General features: G+C 39.8%; 1 protein-coding gene across 8 annotated transcripts in view; it reads right to left on the bottom strand.

The window, feature by feature from the left end:
- Positions 1-15,519, bottom strand: part of CATSPERE (catsper channel auxiliary subunit epsilon) — a 193,760-nt gene that overhangs the window by 63,911 nt on the left and 114,330 nt on the right. For all 8 annotated transcript variants that reach the window (XM_054550079.2, XM_054550090.2, XM_054550070.2 and 5 more), the window contains one exon: positions 4,423-4,865. In XM_054550079.2, coding sequence (XP_054406054.1) covers positions 4,423-4,865 — 443 coding nt within the window. The remainder of the gene's footprint in view (positions 1-4,422; positions 4,866-15,519) is intronic.

Consider the following 15,519-nt stretch of genomic DNA (forward strand, 5'->3'; position numbering starts at 1 on the left):
GGTATGAGCAAGGTAATACTAAAAAACTGAAAAAAAGTATAAAATTCTAGAGTTTCAGTTGCTTTTCCAGTGCCTTCAAGTATTTTTTTTCTTTATCTTAAAGAAACTGAAATAGGAACTCAGAAATGATGCATTATGAGCAAGGTTATACAAGAAAGGAGATGAGGAACTATAATAAATGGGCCTATTTTAAAGAAAAGGCTTTGGTCCTTATATGAAAAGTACATTCATTTATTTAAGTTAAAGTAAAATGTTTCACATATATTTAAGTTAAAGTAAAATGTTTCACATATATTTAAGTTAAAGTAAAATGTTTCACATATATTGGTTTCACTTTTTATGATTCTCTGCTTTCACTGACTTTGGAATTAACTGAGCACTTCCATTCCATTGTATCAGATAGCAGGCTCACTATTATATGTGCTTAAGGAAGCTGAGCCTAGAAATGGAAGGTGGGGAACAGAAACTGCCACTTGAGTTACACAGTTTTCAAGAAGAAATTGAAGTTAACATGTAAAATGCTCACATTATGATATTAATTTGAAATGCACTATACAAAATAATATACACAGTATATTTATACCTATTGTTATAAGTAAAATGTTTATTCAGAAACAGAATGCTTGTTTCTCAGTACTGCAAGGAAAAATTAGCATTCAGATAAAAAGTTTTCTCAGCAAGGCAATTGTACTTTCTGCAGAAAAGATGCTCCTCACAATGGAACAATGGCGAGAGCACCCTTTCTGCAGAAAGTAAAATTGCCTTGCTGAGAAAAGTTTTTATCTGAATGCTAATTTTTCCTTGCAGTACCGAGAAACAAGCATTCTGCTTCTGGATAAACATTTTACTTATAACAAAATGGTGACCCATACAGGGATACACTTTCCTCTGGGGGCAGTCTCTAGTCCTCTCTGATGAGGAGGTGCCCCACTGCCTCACTGCGGTGGCCTCAGGGGTAAGGAATTGAGACCCACTCAGTGTGATGAATAAATCTGGACTCTCAGCAATACGGAAAGAAACTGGCTGGCAACCTGGAGTAAAGGATCCTCACATACCACGTGGACCAGGTAACCTCATGCACGAGCCAAGGAAGCAAACACCGGAGGAGCCAGTAAAGTGTTTCCTTGGTGGTCAGGACTAAGGAAGGAAGGCCGCGGGGCGGTAAAACATTCCTTGGACAGGATATACCAAGGAAAGAGACACCGCAGAGGCAGTAGAGCATCCCTTAATCAAGACTAAGGAAAGGAAAGCCATGGGAAGTGGTGAAGTATTTCTCAGTCAGGGTGTCTTAGAGGTTAAAAAGAGGTGAAAAATCCCCATTAGGGAGAGACTGAACCTCACACAAACCTCCAGCAACAGGAAAAATATTCAAAACTTCCCTTTCCTCTCTTCTCGGCGGAAGAAAGAGGCTAAGCTCCACTCCCACCAGCCGCTCCCTAGGGGAAAGGGAAGGAGAGGGGAGAATAGCAGCGTAGGCGGCTGGCAGAGTCAAGGGAAAGACCAGCAGAGGGGAAAGAGAAACTAGGAGAGAAAGTCAGAGAGAAAGAGCAACAGCAGCAAGCGCAGCTCCACATTGTTGTAGATCACTAGCACCTGGCAGAGCGGCAGTGGCTAGGACGCTCTCCTTGCACCCAGCCATGCAGCTAGAGCCATCCAGGCCACCAGCTGTTGAGCCCCAAACCTTCTGTGCTGCTCAGGTACGTCCTGCCACCATCGGAGGACAGCTGGCCATGGACGCCTGCAAGTTAGAGCTGAGCAGGAAAGTGTGAGTGTGCCGGGGCCAGGATACCATGCCGTGCAGCCCGGCAGCCAAGAGGTAGGTCCCTCTCCCCAGCTTGGCTCTGCATGGAAGAAGAGGTCAAGGACTGGTGCCAGGGGGAAAGCAGAGGAGGTGAAAGAGCATGATCGTACAACTTGCAGCAGGCATCTGCCAAGCCTCTGGGCCAGCGACAGCCCGGGGCCTGGGCTGTGGCCATGAGGATCCCACCCAGCCCAAGAAACTAAGTGTAAGAGAGGAAGGGAGAAAGTAAAAAGGAAAATCAGGAAGAAACAGGAGAGACAGATGGTGGCACATGCTCTGGGGCAGGGCCCATGCCATTGCCCGGCCCTGCCAGCTGTAAGAGTGGGAGAACTCAGGAGGGAGACAGCGCAAATGAGAGAGAGAGATAGAGGGAGAGAATAAATGAGAGAGAGCCTGAAAGAGACAGAGATCAGAGAAAGACACAGAAGGTAAGACTAGGAAGAAAAAGTGTAAAAAGAAGTCAGAAAGTTAAGGCATGTCAAAGATTGTCTGTGAAAGTCATAAAAAAAGTTATAAAAGGGAATTTATGCAAGAAATATTGTATAATTTAAAAGTAATTAGGCCTCCTGAATATAAAACTATTAAAGTTTGTCAAGTTTCTTAGAAACTTAACAGGATGCAGTGAAGTCAGACACTTCCCAGAGCTGACCCATCAGTCCGCCCTTATTCATCCCTAAGCGAATGTATAATAGTATTATAGAGGACCTTTACTGAACACTCTGCCAAATAATTAGAGCAGTATTTGTGCTCTAGTTCAATTGGCTATCCATTTTACCCTAGCATTTCATCAACCAGAAAAACTTTTTCTTTTAAAAACTCAAGCAAAACACCTAAGCCAAACATGTTAAAAAAGTTTGAAGAGAAAAAAACTATAAAATCAAGAGGAAGGAATTGTAAAAGTAGAGTTTCCTCTTCAAAGTTTCCCTTCTTGTTAAAGAATAAATCATAAGTGTTAGAAATAATAGTTTCTTTTAAAGACTAACTTCCTTCAAGCCTTCAAGCCTCCTTACTTTGTGCTAATAACTCTTTGCTAAGCCCTATCCTATGTAGCTGTTAGACATGCTCACAGGCATGTAGTACATCCTGTGTCCTTGTACTTTAACCAAGATATCTGTGCTGGACATGCTCACAGGCATGTTCCAGCTCACAGCCTATGCCCCTTTATTATTTAGGAATGTTATTATTTTTCTAAGTCTTTTTGTAAGCAACCTCGTTTTTTCCTTTGTTCCCTATTGCCTTTACCTATTTAGGAAAGTTTTAAATTATTAGCCTGTCAGGTTCAACTTAGATTGTGAGGTCTAGCTTCAGCCAATGGAGACAAGACACAGTAGCAAGGACAAGCCCTGTAAAGGATAAAAATTGCTTCCCTCCTTTATTCAGGTGCACTCTTGCCATTGTTCCATCTGTGAGGAGCACCCTTTCTGCAGAAAGTAAAATTGCCTTGCTAAGAAAATTTTTTTGTCTAAATGCTGATTTTTTTCCTTGTAGTACCAAAGAACAAGCATTCTCTTTCTAAGTAAACATTTTACTTATAACACCTATTATGACACTGTTTGCAAAGATGGCTGCAAGAATTTTTCTCATTCCCATATGCATGTCCCATATGCAGTGTAACTTGTTATTTCTCCATAAGAGGTAGAGTTTCTGTCACCATCCTATGAGTTAGGGATATGTGGCCAAACCTAGGCTTCTGCTCTCACAGTCTTGGAACACTGCCCTGAGACTGCCACAGAAGAAGCCAGGTCTAGTCTGGAGGATAACACTAGACCTGGCTTATCCAGCAGAGACAAGTGTTCCAGCTGAGGCCCCTTAGATTAATGAGGCCATCTTAGGTCATGTAGTTGCAGATGAATTAGCAGATGCCCACACCACATCCATGAACCTAGATGAAACCAGCAGAACTGCCCAGCTACTCACAGCCCAAACTATTGACGGAGAGAATTGTTTTTTTTTTGTTTTGTGTTGTTTTGTTTTGTTTTTTGAGAGGCAGTCTCGCTCTGTCGCCCAGGCTGGAGTGCAGTGGTGCGATCTCGGCTCACTGCAACCTCTACCTCCTGGGTTCACACCATTCTCCTGCCTCAGCTTCCCAAGTATCTGGGACTACAGGCACCTGCCATGACGCCTGGCTAATTTTTCGTATTTTTAGCAGAGATGGGGTTTCACTGTGTTAGCCAGGATGGTCTCGATCTCCTGACCTCGTGATCCACCTGCCTTGGCCTCCCAAAGTGCTGGGATTACAGGTGTGAGCCACCGCGCCTGGCCTAGAATTGGTTGTTGTTCTAAGCAATTAGGTTTTGAGTGGTTTGTTATACTACAATAGACAACAGGAGTCTACAGGAAAGCCATGCATTAAAAAAAAAAAAAAAAAAAGAAGTGAACCATACAATTGACAATGAGTTTTGAAGGAATGCGTTATTAGGTGGCAAAGAGGGCTTGGATATGGAAAGCAAAAATAATGGCTTGGGAATGAATGGCTTATCATGTTATTATTTATTAAAAACTCAGACATTCCTCAACATTTTCCCAGCTGAGCCTAGAAGGGAAATCCATTTATAAAAATGTTAATATTATACTTTTATACTTATTAAAATCAAATGAAGAAATTTAAAATATTAGCTTACCAGAGTTTTGGTGCAGTATCCAAAGGCAGCTTCAAAGGAAATGTCATGACTCTCTTGTAATATTTTTGGGCCATAAGATTCCACAATAACATACAGACCAGTGTTTTCTGGATAGACAATTTGAGTCCAAACTGTCAGAGCCTCTCCCTTGTCCAAAAAGTAAAAAACACGAGCAACATTATTATGAAATGCCACGTATGGGCATTTGTCTTTTGTCTTGAAAGCTATACTTTTTGCTTCCAGATGTAAGGGATAGTCCTGTACTTGTATTGTGCCATCGTCCAAAGCATACAAGAAATATGTTTGACCAGATGTATTTAAGAAAATGAATGCTTTTGTTGTGTAATTTGTCCATAAATGCAGCTTTACTGCATCTCTAGTATTAATCTTGGAATAAAATATTACATTATTTTCCATTTTTACCAAAATATCTCCATAATAATCTGGAAAAAAGAGAAAAGTTTGTGTTAGTCTAAGTAACCATAAATCGTGCTGTTTTAGTTAAGTGTACTTTTAACGAAAATAATTTCTTTGATAATGACCGAGTATTTTCATACTTTGAGAAAGTTAGAATGTGCAGATATGAACCTATAACTTTACACTATATTGGGGACCTTCTTTGCCACTTCATTGTATTAGTTTTCTTCTTGAATACTATATCACTTAGATATATAACATCATTTTACATAAAAAAAGAGCTGGAATTCATGTATTCAGTAATAACAAGGATGAGCATGGCAGGAATAGAGCTATTAGGAATTCTGCATTGTGTTGTGGATTGAATTGTGTCCCCCCAAATTCTTGTGTTGAAGCCCTAACCTCCAATGAGACTGTATTTGGAGACAAGGCCTTTAGGAGGTAATTAAGGTAAAATGGGCTAAGAAGCAGGGAGTCCTAGTCCAACAGAACTGGCGCCCTTATAAGAAAAGGAAGAGACACCAGGGATCTCTCTGGACACACAGAGAAAAAAGGCCACATGAGGACACAGCAAGATGGCAACTGTCTACAAGCCAGGAACTGAGGCCTCATCAGAAACCAATCCTGACAGTACCTTGATCTTGGACTTCTAGCCTCTAGAAATATGAGAAAATCTAAATTTCTGTTGTTTAAGCTGCGCAGTCTGTGGGATTTTGTTATGGCAACCCTAGCAGGCTAATATAGCTGGAATGAAGACATGGAGGTGAGTGGGGGTGAGAGTGGTATAAAGCATAGCCTACCTCTGCAGGTTCACTCATAGCAGATAATCAGCTTTCTCCACTTAATATTCTGCCTAAGTCACAGTGGGTCATAGTGGGTAACTATCTTAACTTCTTTAGTTCTGTTGCTATGTCTGTAAAATGAACAGTCGGGCTAGATGATTTCATAGCTTTCTTTCAAGATATGACATTCTCTGTGTACAGCCTCTAGGAATATACTTTAATTGTCAAAAGACAACACTTGGAGGGGACTGGCTGGAACGAAGAGGGGAATTCATCGAGTCAGGGAGGTTCAGGCTGTGTTGTGTTTATGCATCTTACATTTGAAATCAGAATACGTCAGTAACATTTTTACAAATTACTATAAATTGTATTCTACTTAAACTCACCTAATCAGAAATATATGCAGTAGACCACAAGGTGGAAGGGGAGAAATGTGAATGGATGACATAATAAATAATTCTATGCTGAATGAAAAAGTAATTTGCAGGATGCATGCAGTATAATGATATATAAAATTTAAAACCTCAGGAAACAAAACAATACATTGTTTTTGGATTATATATAATGTCCAGATTGCTTCATGATATGGCCTGTCTGTTCTTTGGCCAGGTTTGTCTCTTGCCATTTTTTGCCTTACACTGTGTTATCTAGTCAGACTGACCTAATTTCAGTTCCCCAAACTTGCCATGTTCTTTCCTATCTCCACATCTTTGCACATGCTGTATTCTCAGCTTGGAATGCTACCTCAATCCCCCAACCTAACCAGTGAAATCATTTTCTAATATATATACTCTCTCCCTAGTTTTCAGTTTAGAAGTCGTTTCCTCCACACCTAGTTTTCTGATCCCATACATCTGGATTGATGTTCCCAATATTTGCTTTCATAGCACCTTCTCTTTTGCTGATCACACTGCTGACTACAAACATTATAAATCATCCTTGCTTTAAATATGAAGTTAAAATGAGAATTAAGAAAGATTTAAAAGATACTGTGGCTAAAGCCACACAGAGAAAAATTCAGTCTTTTGCTTGTGTGTAGCTTTAAATGCTTAGAAAATAAGAAAGACTAAAAATAAATGAAATAACCATTTAACTTAATAAGCAGGCAAGAGATGACTAAAGTTACAAAAAGAAAGCAGAAGTGAAGAATCAATAATGACAAAAGCAGAAATTAAATTAAAAAGAAAGTAGATAAAATTAAGAATTCTTTTTAAAAGGAAAAGAAAACAAAAACAACCTAAAAAAACACAATCTCTTGCAAGCCAAACTAACAAGGGAGTTAGGCACAAGCAATATTATCAATGAGGAAGATAATTATAGGTACATAAGAAATTTAAAAGTTAAAATAGCTCACTTTTACCAATAAATTAGAAAATCTACATAAAATGAATTATTTCCTAGAAAGACACGAACTTCTGAAATTGACTCAAGAAGGGATAAAATATTAGAATAGATCAATTAGAGAAAATAAAAATAATGAAAAGATACAACATTCCTGGTTGGGAAGACAAATATTGCAAACATCTATTCAACAAATGTATTGAATGCCTACTATGGGGCTATACTGTTCTAGGTACTTGGGAGGAATATATTCATGAAAAAACAGAAAATTCCTTCTATTGTGTAGCTTACATTCCAGCAGAGAAGACTGCCAATAAACATGAAAATAAATTATTTAGTGTGTTAGGTGATTAAGGATATAGTAATCAAAAAAGTATAGCACTAGGACAAATAGATTAGTGGAACAGAATAGCCTAGAAACAATCCGGTTAATGTGAGGAATGAATACATAATACAAGTAGCATTTCAGATCAGTGGGAGAGGTTTGCTTAATAGAAGAATGGTTTAAGGCAATATCAGCTTTCAATGGGAAAAATACAATTAGATTCCTAACTCTTGCGAAATATCAAAACATAAAAATCAGAATTATAAGAATAATGAAAATATATAATATCTTTATAATTGAAATGACCTGTCATATTATGGCATATCAGAAGTTACGAATAAAAATATTCATAAATTTGACCATTTAAAAATACAAATTCTAAATACCAAACTCCCTTCAAAAAGGTACAGGAAGTTACACACTAGAGAAAATATTTGCAATACATGAGATAAAGAACATATCAGTATAGATAAACCCAGTGCAAAAATGTCCAAACAGTATGAATACAAAATTCACAGAAAAGGGGGAGTTGTGGGCAAGACGGGAGAATAGGAACAGCTCCAGTCTGCAGCTCCCAGCGAGATCAACGCAGAAGGCGGGTGATTTCTGCATTTCCAACTGAGGTTTAGCTCATTGGGACTGGTTAGACAGTGGGTGCAGCCCACGGAGGACGAGCTGAAGCAGAGTGGGGCGTCGTCTCACTGGGGAAGTGCAAGGGGTCAGGGAACTCCCTCCCCTAGCCAGGGGAAGCCACGAGGGACTGTGCCATGAGGAACAGTCTGGTTCCTCCATGAGGAACCCACGGTCTTTGCAACCCACAGACCAGGAGACTCCCTCAGGTTACTACACCACCAGGGCGCTGGGTTTCAAGCACAAAACTAGGCAGCTGTTTGGGCAGACACCAAGCTAACTGCAGGAGTTTTTTGTTCTTTGTTTTTCATACCCCAGTGGTGCCTGGAACACCAGTGAGACAGAACGATTCACTCCGCTGGAAAGGGGGCTGAAGCCAGGGAGCCAAGTGGTCTAGCTCAGTGGATCCCACCCCCGTGGAGTCCAGCAAGCTAAGATCCACTGGCTTGAAATTCTCACTGCCAGCACAGCAGTCTGAAGTGACCTGGGACACCCGAACTTGGTGGGGGTAGGAGCGTCTGCCATTACTGAGGTTTGAGTAGGCGGTTTTCCCCTCACAGTGGAAATAAAGCTGCCAGGAAGTTCTAACTGGGCGGAGCCCACCACAGCTCGGCAAAGCTGCTGTAGCCAGACTGCCTCTCTAGATTCCTCCTCTCTGGGCAGAAAGAAAGGCAGCAGCCCCACTCAGGGGCTTATAAATAAAACCACCACCTCCCTGGGACAGAGCACCTGGGGAAAGGGGCGACCATGGGCGCAGCTTCAGCAGACTTAAACGTTCCTGTGAGCCAGCTCTGAAGAAGCAGTGGATCTCCCAGCATAGCCCTCAAGCTCTGCTAAGGGACAGACTGCTTCCTCAAGTGGGTCCCTGGCCCTGCGTCTCCTGACTGGAAGACACCTCCTAGCAGGGGTCGACAGACACCTCATACAGGAGAGCTCTGGCTGGCATCTGGCGGGTGCCCCTCTGGGACAAAGCTTCCAGAGGAAGGAACAGGCAGCAATCTTTGCTGTTCTGCAGTCTCTGCTGGTGATACCCAGGCAAACAGGGTCTGGAGTGGACCTCCAGCAAACTCCAGCAGACCTGCAGGAGAGGGGCCTGACTGTTAGAAGGAAAAGTAACAAACAGAAAGGAATAGCATCAACATCAACAAAAAGGACATCCACACAAAAACCCCATATAAAGGTCACCAACATCAAAGACCAAAGGTAGATAAATCCACAAAGATGAAGAAAAACCAGCACAAAAAGACTGAAATTCCAAAAACCAGAATGCCTCTTCCCCTCCAAAGGATCACAACTCCTCATGAGCAAGGGAACAAAACTGGACAGAGAATGAGTTTGATGAATTGACATAAGTAGGCTTCAGAGGGGAGTAATAACAAACTCCTGTGAGCTAAAGGAGCATGTTCTAACCCAATGCAAGGAAACGAAGAACCTTGAAAAAAGGTTAGATGAATTGCTAACTAGAATAACCAATGTAGAGAAGGACATAAATGACCTGATGGAGCTTCACAGCACGAGAACTTTGTGAAGCATACACAAGTGTCAATAGCCAAATCGATCAAGCAGAAGAAAGGATATCAGAGATTAAAGATCAACGTAATGAAATAAGCATAAAGAAAAGATTAGAGAAAAAAGAATGAAAATGAATGAACAAATCCTCCAAGAAATATGGAATATGTGAAAAGACCAAACCTATATTTGATTGGTGTACCTGAAAGTGATGGGGAGAATGGAACCAAGGCGGAAAACACTCTTCAGGATACTATCCAGGAGAACTTCCCCAGCCTAACAAGACAGGCCAACATTCAAATTCAGGAAATACAGAGAACACCACAAAGATACTCCTCGCGAAGAGCAACCACAAGACACACAATCATCAGATTCACCAAGGTTGAAATGAAGGAAAAAATGTTAAGGGCAGCTAGAGAGAAAGGTTGGGTTACCCACAAAAAGAAGCCCATCAGACTCACAGCAGATCTCTCTGCAGAAACCCTACAAGCCAGAAGAGAGTGGGGGACAATATTCAACATTCTTAAAGAAAAGAATTTTCAACGCAGAATTTCATATTCAGCCAAACTAAGCTTCATAAGCAAAGGAGAAATAAAATCCTTTACAGACAAGCAAATGCTGAGAGATTTTGTCACCACCAGGCCTGCCTTACAAGAACTCCTGAAGGAAGCACTAAATATGCAAAGGAAAAACCAGTACCAGCCACTGCAAAAACATGCCAAATTGTAAAGGCCATCAACACTATGAAGAAACTGCATCAAATAATGAGCAAAATAACCAGCTAGCATCATAATGAAAAGATCAAATTCACACAAAACGTATTAACCTTAAATGTAAATGGGCTAAATGCCCCAATTAAGAGACACAGAATGGCAAATTGGATCAAGAGTCAAGACCCATTGGCGTGCTGTATGCAGGACACCCATTTCACGTGCAAAGACACACATAGGCTCAAAGGGATGAAGGAATATTTACCAAGCAAATGGAAAGCAAAAAAAAAAAAAAAAAAAAAAAAAAAAAAGCAGGGGTTGCAATCCTAGTCTCTGATAAAACAGACTTTAAACCAGCAAAGATCAAAAAAGACAAAGAAGGGCATTACATAATGGTAAAGGAATCAATGCAACAAGAAGAGCTAACTATCCTAAATATATATGCACCCAATAAAGGAGCACCCAGATTCACAAAGCAAGTTCTTAGAGACCTACAAAGAGACTTAGACTCCCACACAATAATAGTGGGAGACTTAAACACCCCACTGTCAATATCAGACAGATCGACGAGAGAGAAAATTAACAAGGATATCCAGGACTTGAACTCAGCTCTGGACCAAGCGGACCTAATAGACATCTACAGAACTCTCCACCCCAAATTGACAGAATATACATTCTTCTCAGCACCACATCACACTTATTTTAAAATCGACCACATAATTAATTAGAAGTAAAACACTCCTTAGCAAATGCAAAAGAATGGAAATCATAACAAACAGTCTCTCAGATCACAGTGCAATCAAATTAGAACTCAGGATTAAGAAACTTACTCAAAACTACACAACTACATGGAATCTGAATAACCTGCTCCTGAATGACTACTGGGTAAATAAATTAAGGCAGAAATAAATAAGTTCTTTGAAACCAATGAGAACAAAGACACAACGTACCAGAATCTCTGGGACAGAGCTAAAGCAGTATTTAGAGGGAAATTTATAGCACTAAATCCCCACAGGAGAAAGCAGGAAAGGTCTAAAATTGACACCCTAACATCACAATTAAAAGAACTAGAGAAGCAAGAGCAAACACATTCAAAAGCTAGCAGAAGACAAGAAATAGCTAAGATTGGAGCAGAACTGAAGGAGATACAGACACGAAAAACCCTTCAAAAAATCAATGAATCCAGGAGCTGGTTTTTTGAAAAGATCAACAAAATAGACCACTAGTCAGCCTAATAAAGAAGCAAGGAGAGAAGAACCAAATAAACACAATAAAAAAAGATAAAGGGGATATCACCACTGATCCCACAGAAATACAAACTACCATCAGAGAATAAACACCTCCATGCAAACAAACTAGAAAATCTAGAAGAAATGGATAAATTCCTGGACACACACACCCTCCCAAGACGAAACCAGGAAGAAGTTGAATCCTTGAATAGACCAATAACAAGTTCTGAAACTGAGGCAGTAATGAATAGCCTACTAACCAAAAAAAGCCAAGGACCAGACAGATTCACAGCCAAATTCTACTGCAGGTACAAAGAGGAGCTGGTACCATTCCTTCTGAAACTATTCCAAACAACAGAAAAAGGGGGACTCCTCACTAATTCGTCTTATGAGGCCAGCATCATCCTGACACCAAAACCTGGCAGAGACACAACAAAAAAAGAAAATTTCAGGCCAATATCCCTGACGAACATCGTTGCAAAAATCCTCAATAAAATACTGACAAACAAAATCCAGCAGCACATCAAAAAGCTTATCCACTACGATCAAGTCGGCTTCATCTCTGGGATGCAAGGCTGGTTCAATATATGCAAATCAATAAACGTAATCCATCTCATAAATGGAACCAATGACAAAAACCACATGTTTGTCTCAATAGATGCAGAAAAGGCCTTCAATAACATTCAACACCCCTTCATGCTAAAAACTCTCAATAAACTAGGTATTGATGGAATGTGTCTCAAAATAATAAAAGCTATTTATGACAAACCACAGCCAATATCATATTGAATAGGCAAAAGCTGGAAGCATTCCCTCTGAAAACTGGCACAAGACAAGGATGCCTTCTCTCACCACTCCTATTCAGCATAGTATTGGAAGTTCTGGCTAGGGCAATCAGGCAAGAGAAAGAAATAAAGGGTATTCAAATAGGACGAGAGGAAGTCAAATTGCCTCTGTTTGGAGATGACATGATTGTATATTTAGAAAACCCCATTGTCTGAACCCAAAATCTCCTTAAGCTCGTAAGGAACTTCAGCAAAGTCTCAAGACACAAAATCAATGTGCAAAAATCACAAGCATTCCTATACACCAACAACAGACAGACAGCCAAATCATGAGTGAACTGCCATTCACAGTTGCTACAAAGAGAATAAAATACCTAGGAATACAACCTACAAGGGATGTGAAGGACCTTTTCAAGGAGAACTACAAACCACTGCTCAAGGAAATAAGAGAGGACACAAACAAAACGAAAAACATTCCAGGCTCATGGACAGGAAGAATCAATATTGTGAAAATGGCCATACTGCCCAAAGTAATTTATAGATTCAATGCTATCCCCATCAGACTACATTAACTTTCTTCACAGAATTAGAGAAAACTACTTTAAATTTCATATGGAACCAAAAAAGAGCCTGTATAGCCAAGACAATCCTAAATAAAAAGAACAAAGTTAGAGGCATCATGCTACCTGACTTGAAACTATACTACAAGGCTACAGTAACCAAAACAGCATGGTACTGGTAACAAAACAGATATATAGACCAATGGAACAGAACAGAGGCCTCAGAAATAACGCCACACATTTACAACCATCTGATCTTCGACAAACCTGACAAAAACAAGCAATGGGGAAAGGATTCCCTGTTTAATAAATGGTGTTGGGAAAACTGGCTAGCCATATGCAGAAAGCTGAAACTGGATCCCTTCCTTACACCTTATACAAAAATTAAGATGGATTAGAGACTTAAACTTAAGACCTAACACCACAAAAACCCTAGAAAAAAACCTAGGCAATACCATTCAGGACATAGGTAGGCATGGGCAAAGACTTCATGACTAAAACACCAAAATCAATGGCAACAATAGCCAAAATTGACAAATGGGATCTAATTAAACTAAAGAGATTTTGCACAGCAAAAGAAACTATCATCAGAGTGAAAAAGCAACCTACCGAATGGGAGAAAATTTTTGCAGTCTATCCATCTGACAAAGGGCTAATATCCAGAATCTACAAAAACTTAAACAAATTTACAAGAAAAAATAACCCCATCAAAAAGTAGGTGAAGGATATGAACAGACACTTCTCAAAAGAAGACATTTATGCAGCCAACAAACATATGGAAAAAAGCTCACCATCACTGGTCATTAGAGAAATGCAAATCAAAACCACAATGACATACCGTCTCACGTCGGTTAGAATGGCGATCTTTAAAAAGTCAGGAAACAACAGATGCTGGAGAGGACGTGGAGAAATAGGAACGCTTTTACACTGTTGGTGGCAGTGTAAATTAGTCCACCCATTGTGGAAGACACTGTGGCAACTGCTCAAGGATCTAGAACTAGAAATACCATTTGACTAAGCAATCCCATTACTGGGTGTATACTCAAAGGATTATAAATCATTCTACTATAAAGACACATGCACACCTATGTTTATTGCAGCACTGTTCAAAATAGCAAATACTTGGAACCCAAATGCCCATCAATGATAGACTGGATAAAGAAAATGTGGCACATATACACCATGGAATACTATGCAGCCACGAAAAAGGATGAATTCATGTCCTTTGCAGGGACATGGATAAAGCTGGAAACCATCATTCTCAGCAAACTAACACTGGAACAGAAAACCAAATACCGCATGTTCTCACTCATAAGTGGGAGTTGAACAATGAGAACACATCAATACAGGGAGGGGAACATCACACACCAAGGCCTGTCAGGGGTTGGGAGGGTAGGGGAGGGATAACATTAGGAGAAATACCTAATGTAGATGACAGGTTGATGGGTGCAGTCAACCACCATGGCACATGTATACCTATGTAACAAACCTGCACGTTCTGCACATGTATCCCAGAACTTAAAGTATAATAAACAAATAAAAAAATAAAACAGAAATAAGGAAATGACAAGAAAAAAAGGAAATTCACAGAAGAATATGCCCAATAAATTTATGAAACTAGATAAAACATTTAATTATAAAAGATATGTGCAATAAAATAACATTTTTCTTCTATATAACCAGTAACTGTTAAACAGATTATATGAAAATGATACATTTTCAATACTTTTGGGGGAGTTTAGACTGTGACAAACTTTGCTGGTGGGTAAGTGAGAAGGATTTATCAACTTTTTAAATATTTGTAATCTCTGATTCAGGAATTCTATATCCAGTAATTTATATTACAGAAACACTTGTATCAGTGTGTGTACATATGCATATTTTCTGCAGCATTATTTGTAACAGAAAAAGAACTGAAGGCTAATATCTATCTAAATATCTGTCTACACCCCTATTAATTAGACAGTAGTGTGCATAGACAGTGGAACAATACACAGCAGTTAAAATGGCATTCGTTTTATATCTATTATATGTATTGTTTTGAAAACATGCCCATTATATTTTGAAAATATGCCCATTATATTTAGTATTTGCTTGTTTGAAAGTCTGGACAAACTCACAGGAGCTTTTTTTTTTTTTTTTTTTTTTTTTTGACAGGATCTCACTCTGTTGTCCAGGCTGGGGAGTTCAGTGAGGTGAACATGGCTCACTGCAGCCTTGACCTCCCGGGCTCAAGTGATCCTCCTGCCTCAGTCTTCTGAGTAGCTGGGACCACAGGCACGTACCACCATGCCCAGCTAATTTTTAAGTTTTTAGTAGGGATGAGGTCTCACCATGTTGCACAGGCTGGACTCGAACTCCTGGGGTCAAGTGATCCTCCCACCTTGGCCTTCCAAAGTGCTGGCATTAGAAGCGGGAGCCACCACGCCTGGCCTCACAGGAGTTTCTTAATAGTTGGTTATTTGGGAAATGAGAATGGTGAGAGATGAAGGCCTTTAACTTCATACTTCATACACTTATGAATTGTTTGAGGGTGTTATATTTCATTGTTTCTGAATGACCTTCAGTATAACATTCAAACTGGGTATCTGACCTCCTCTAAAATCTATCCCCAATGTATCATTCTAGCCTTGTCTTCTTATCATGTGGCTCATGGTTGTTTAAAAAACACATGTGATCTTGTTTCATGTGTGCTTTATAACACAAAACCTCCCTCTACAGGTTTCAGAGGGAATATGGCCCTATCAACACCTTGATATTCCACTTCTAGCCTCCAGAACTGTGAAGTAATACATTTATGTTGTTTTAA

Source organism: Pongo abelii, chromosome 1, assembly GCF_028885655.2.
Source record: "Pongo abelii isolate AG06213 chromosome 1, NHGRI_mPonAbe1-v2.0_pri, whole genome shotgun sequence".
NCBI lineage: Eukaryota > Metazoa > Chordata > Mammalia > Primates > Hominidae > Pongo > Pongo abelii.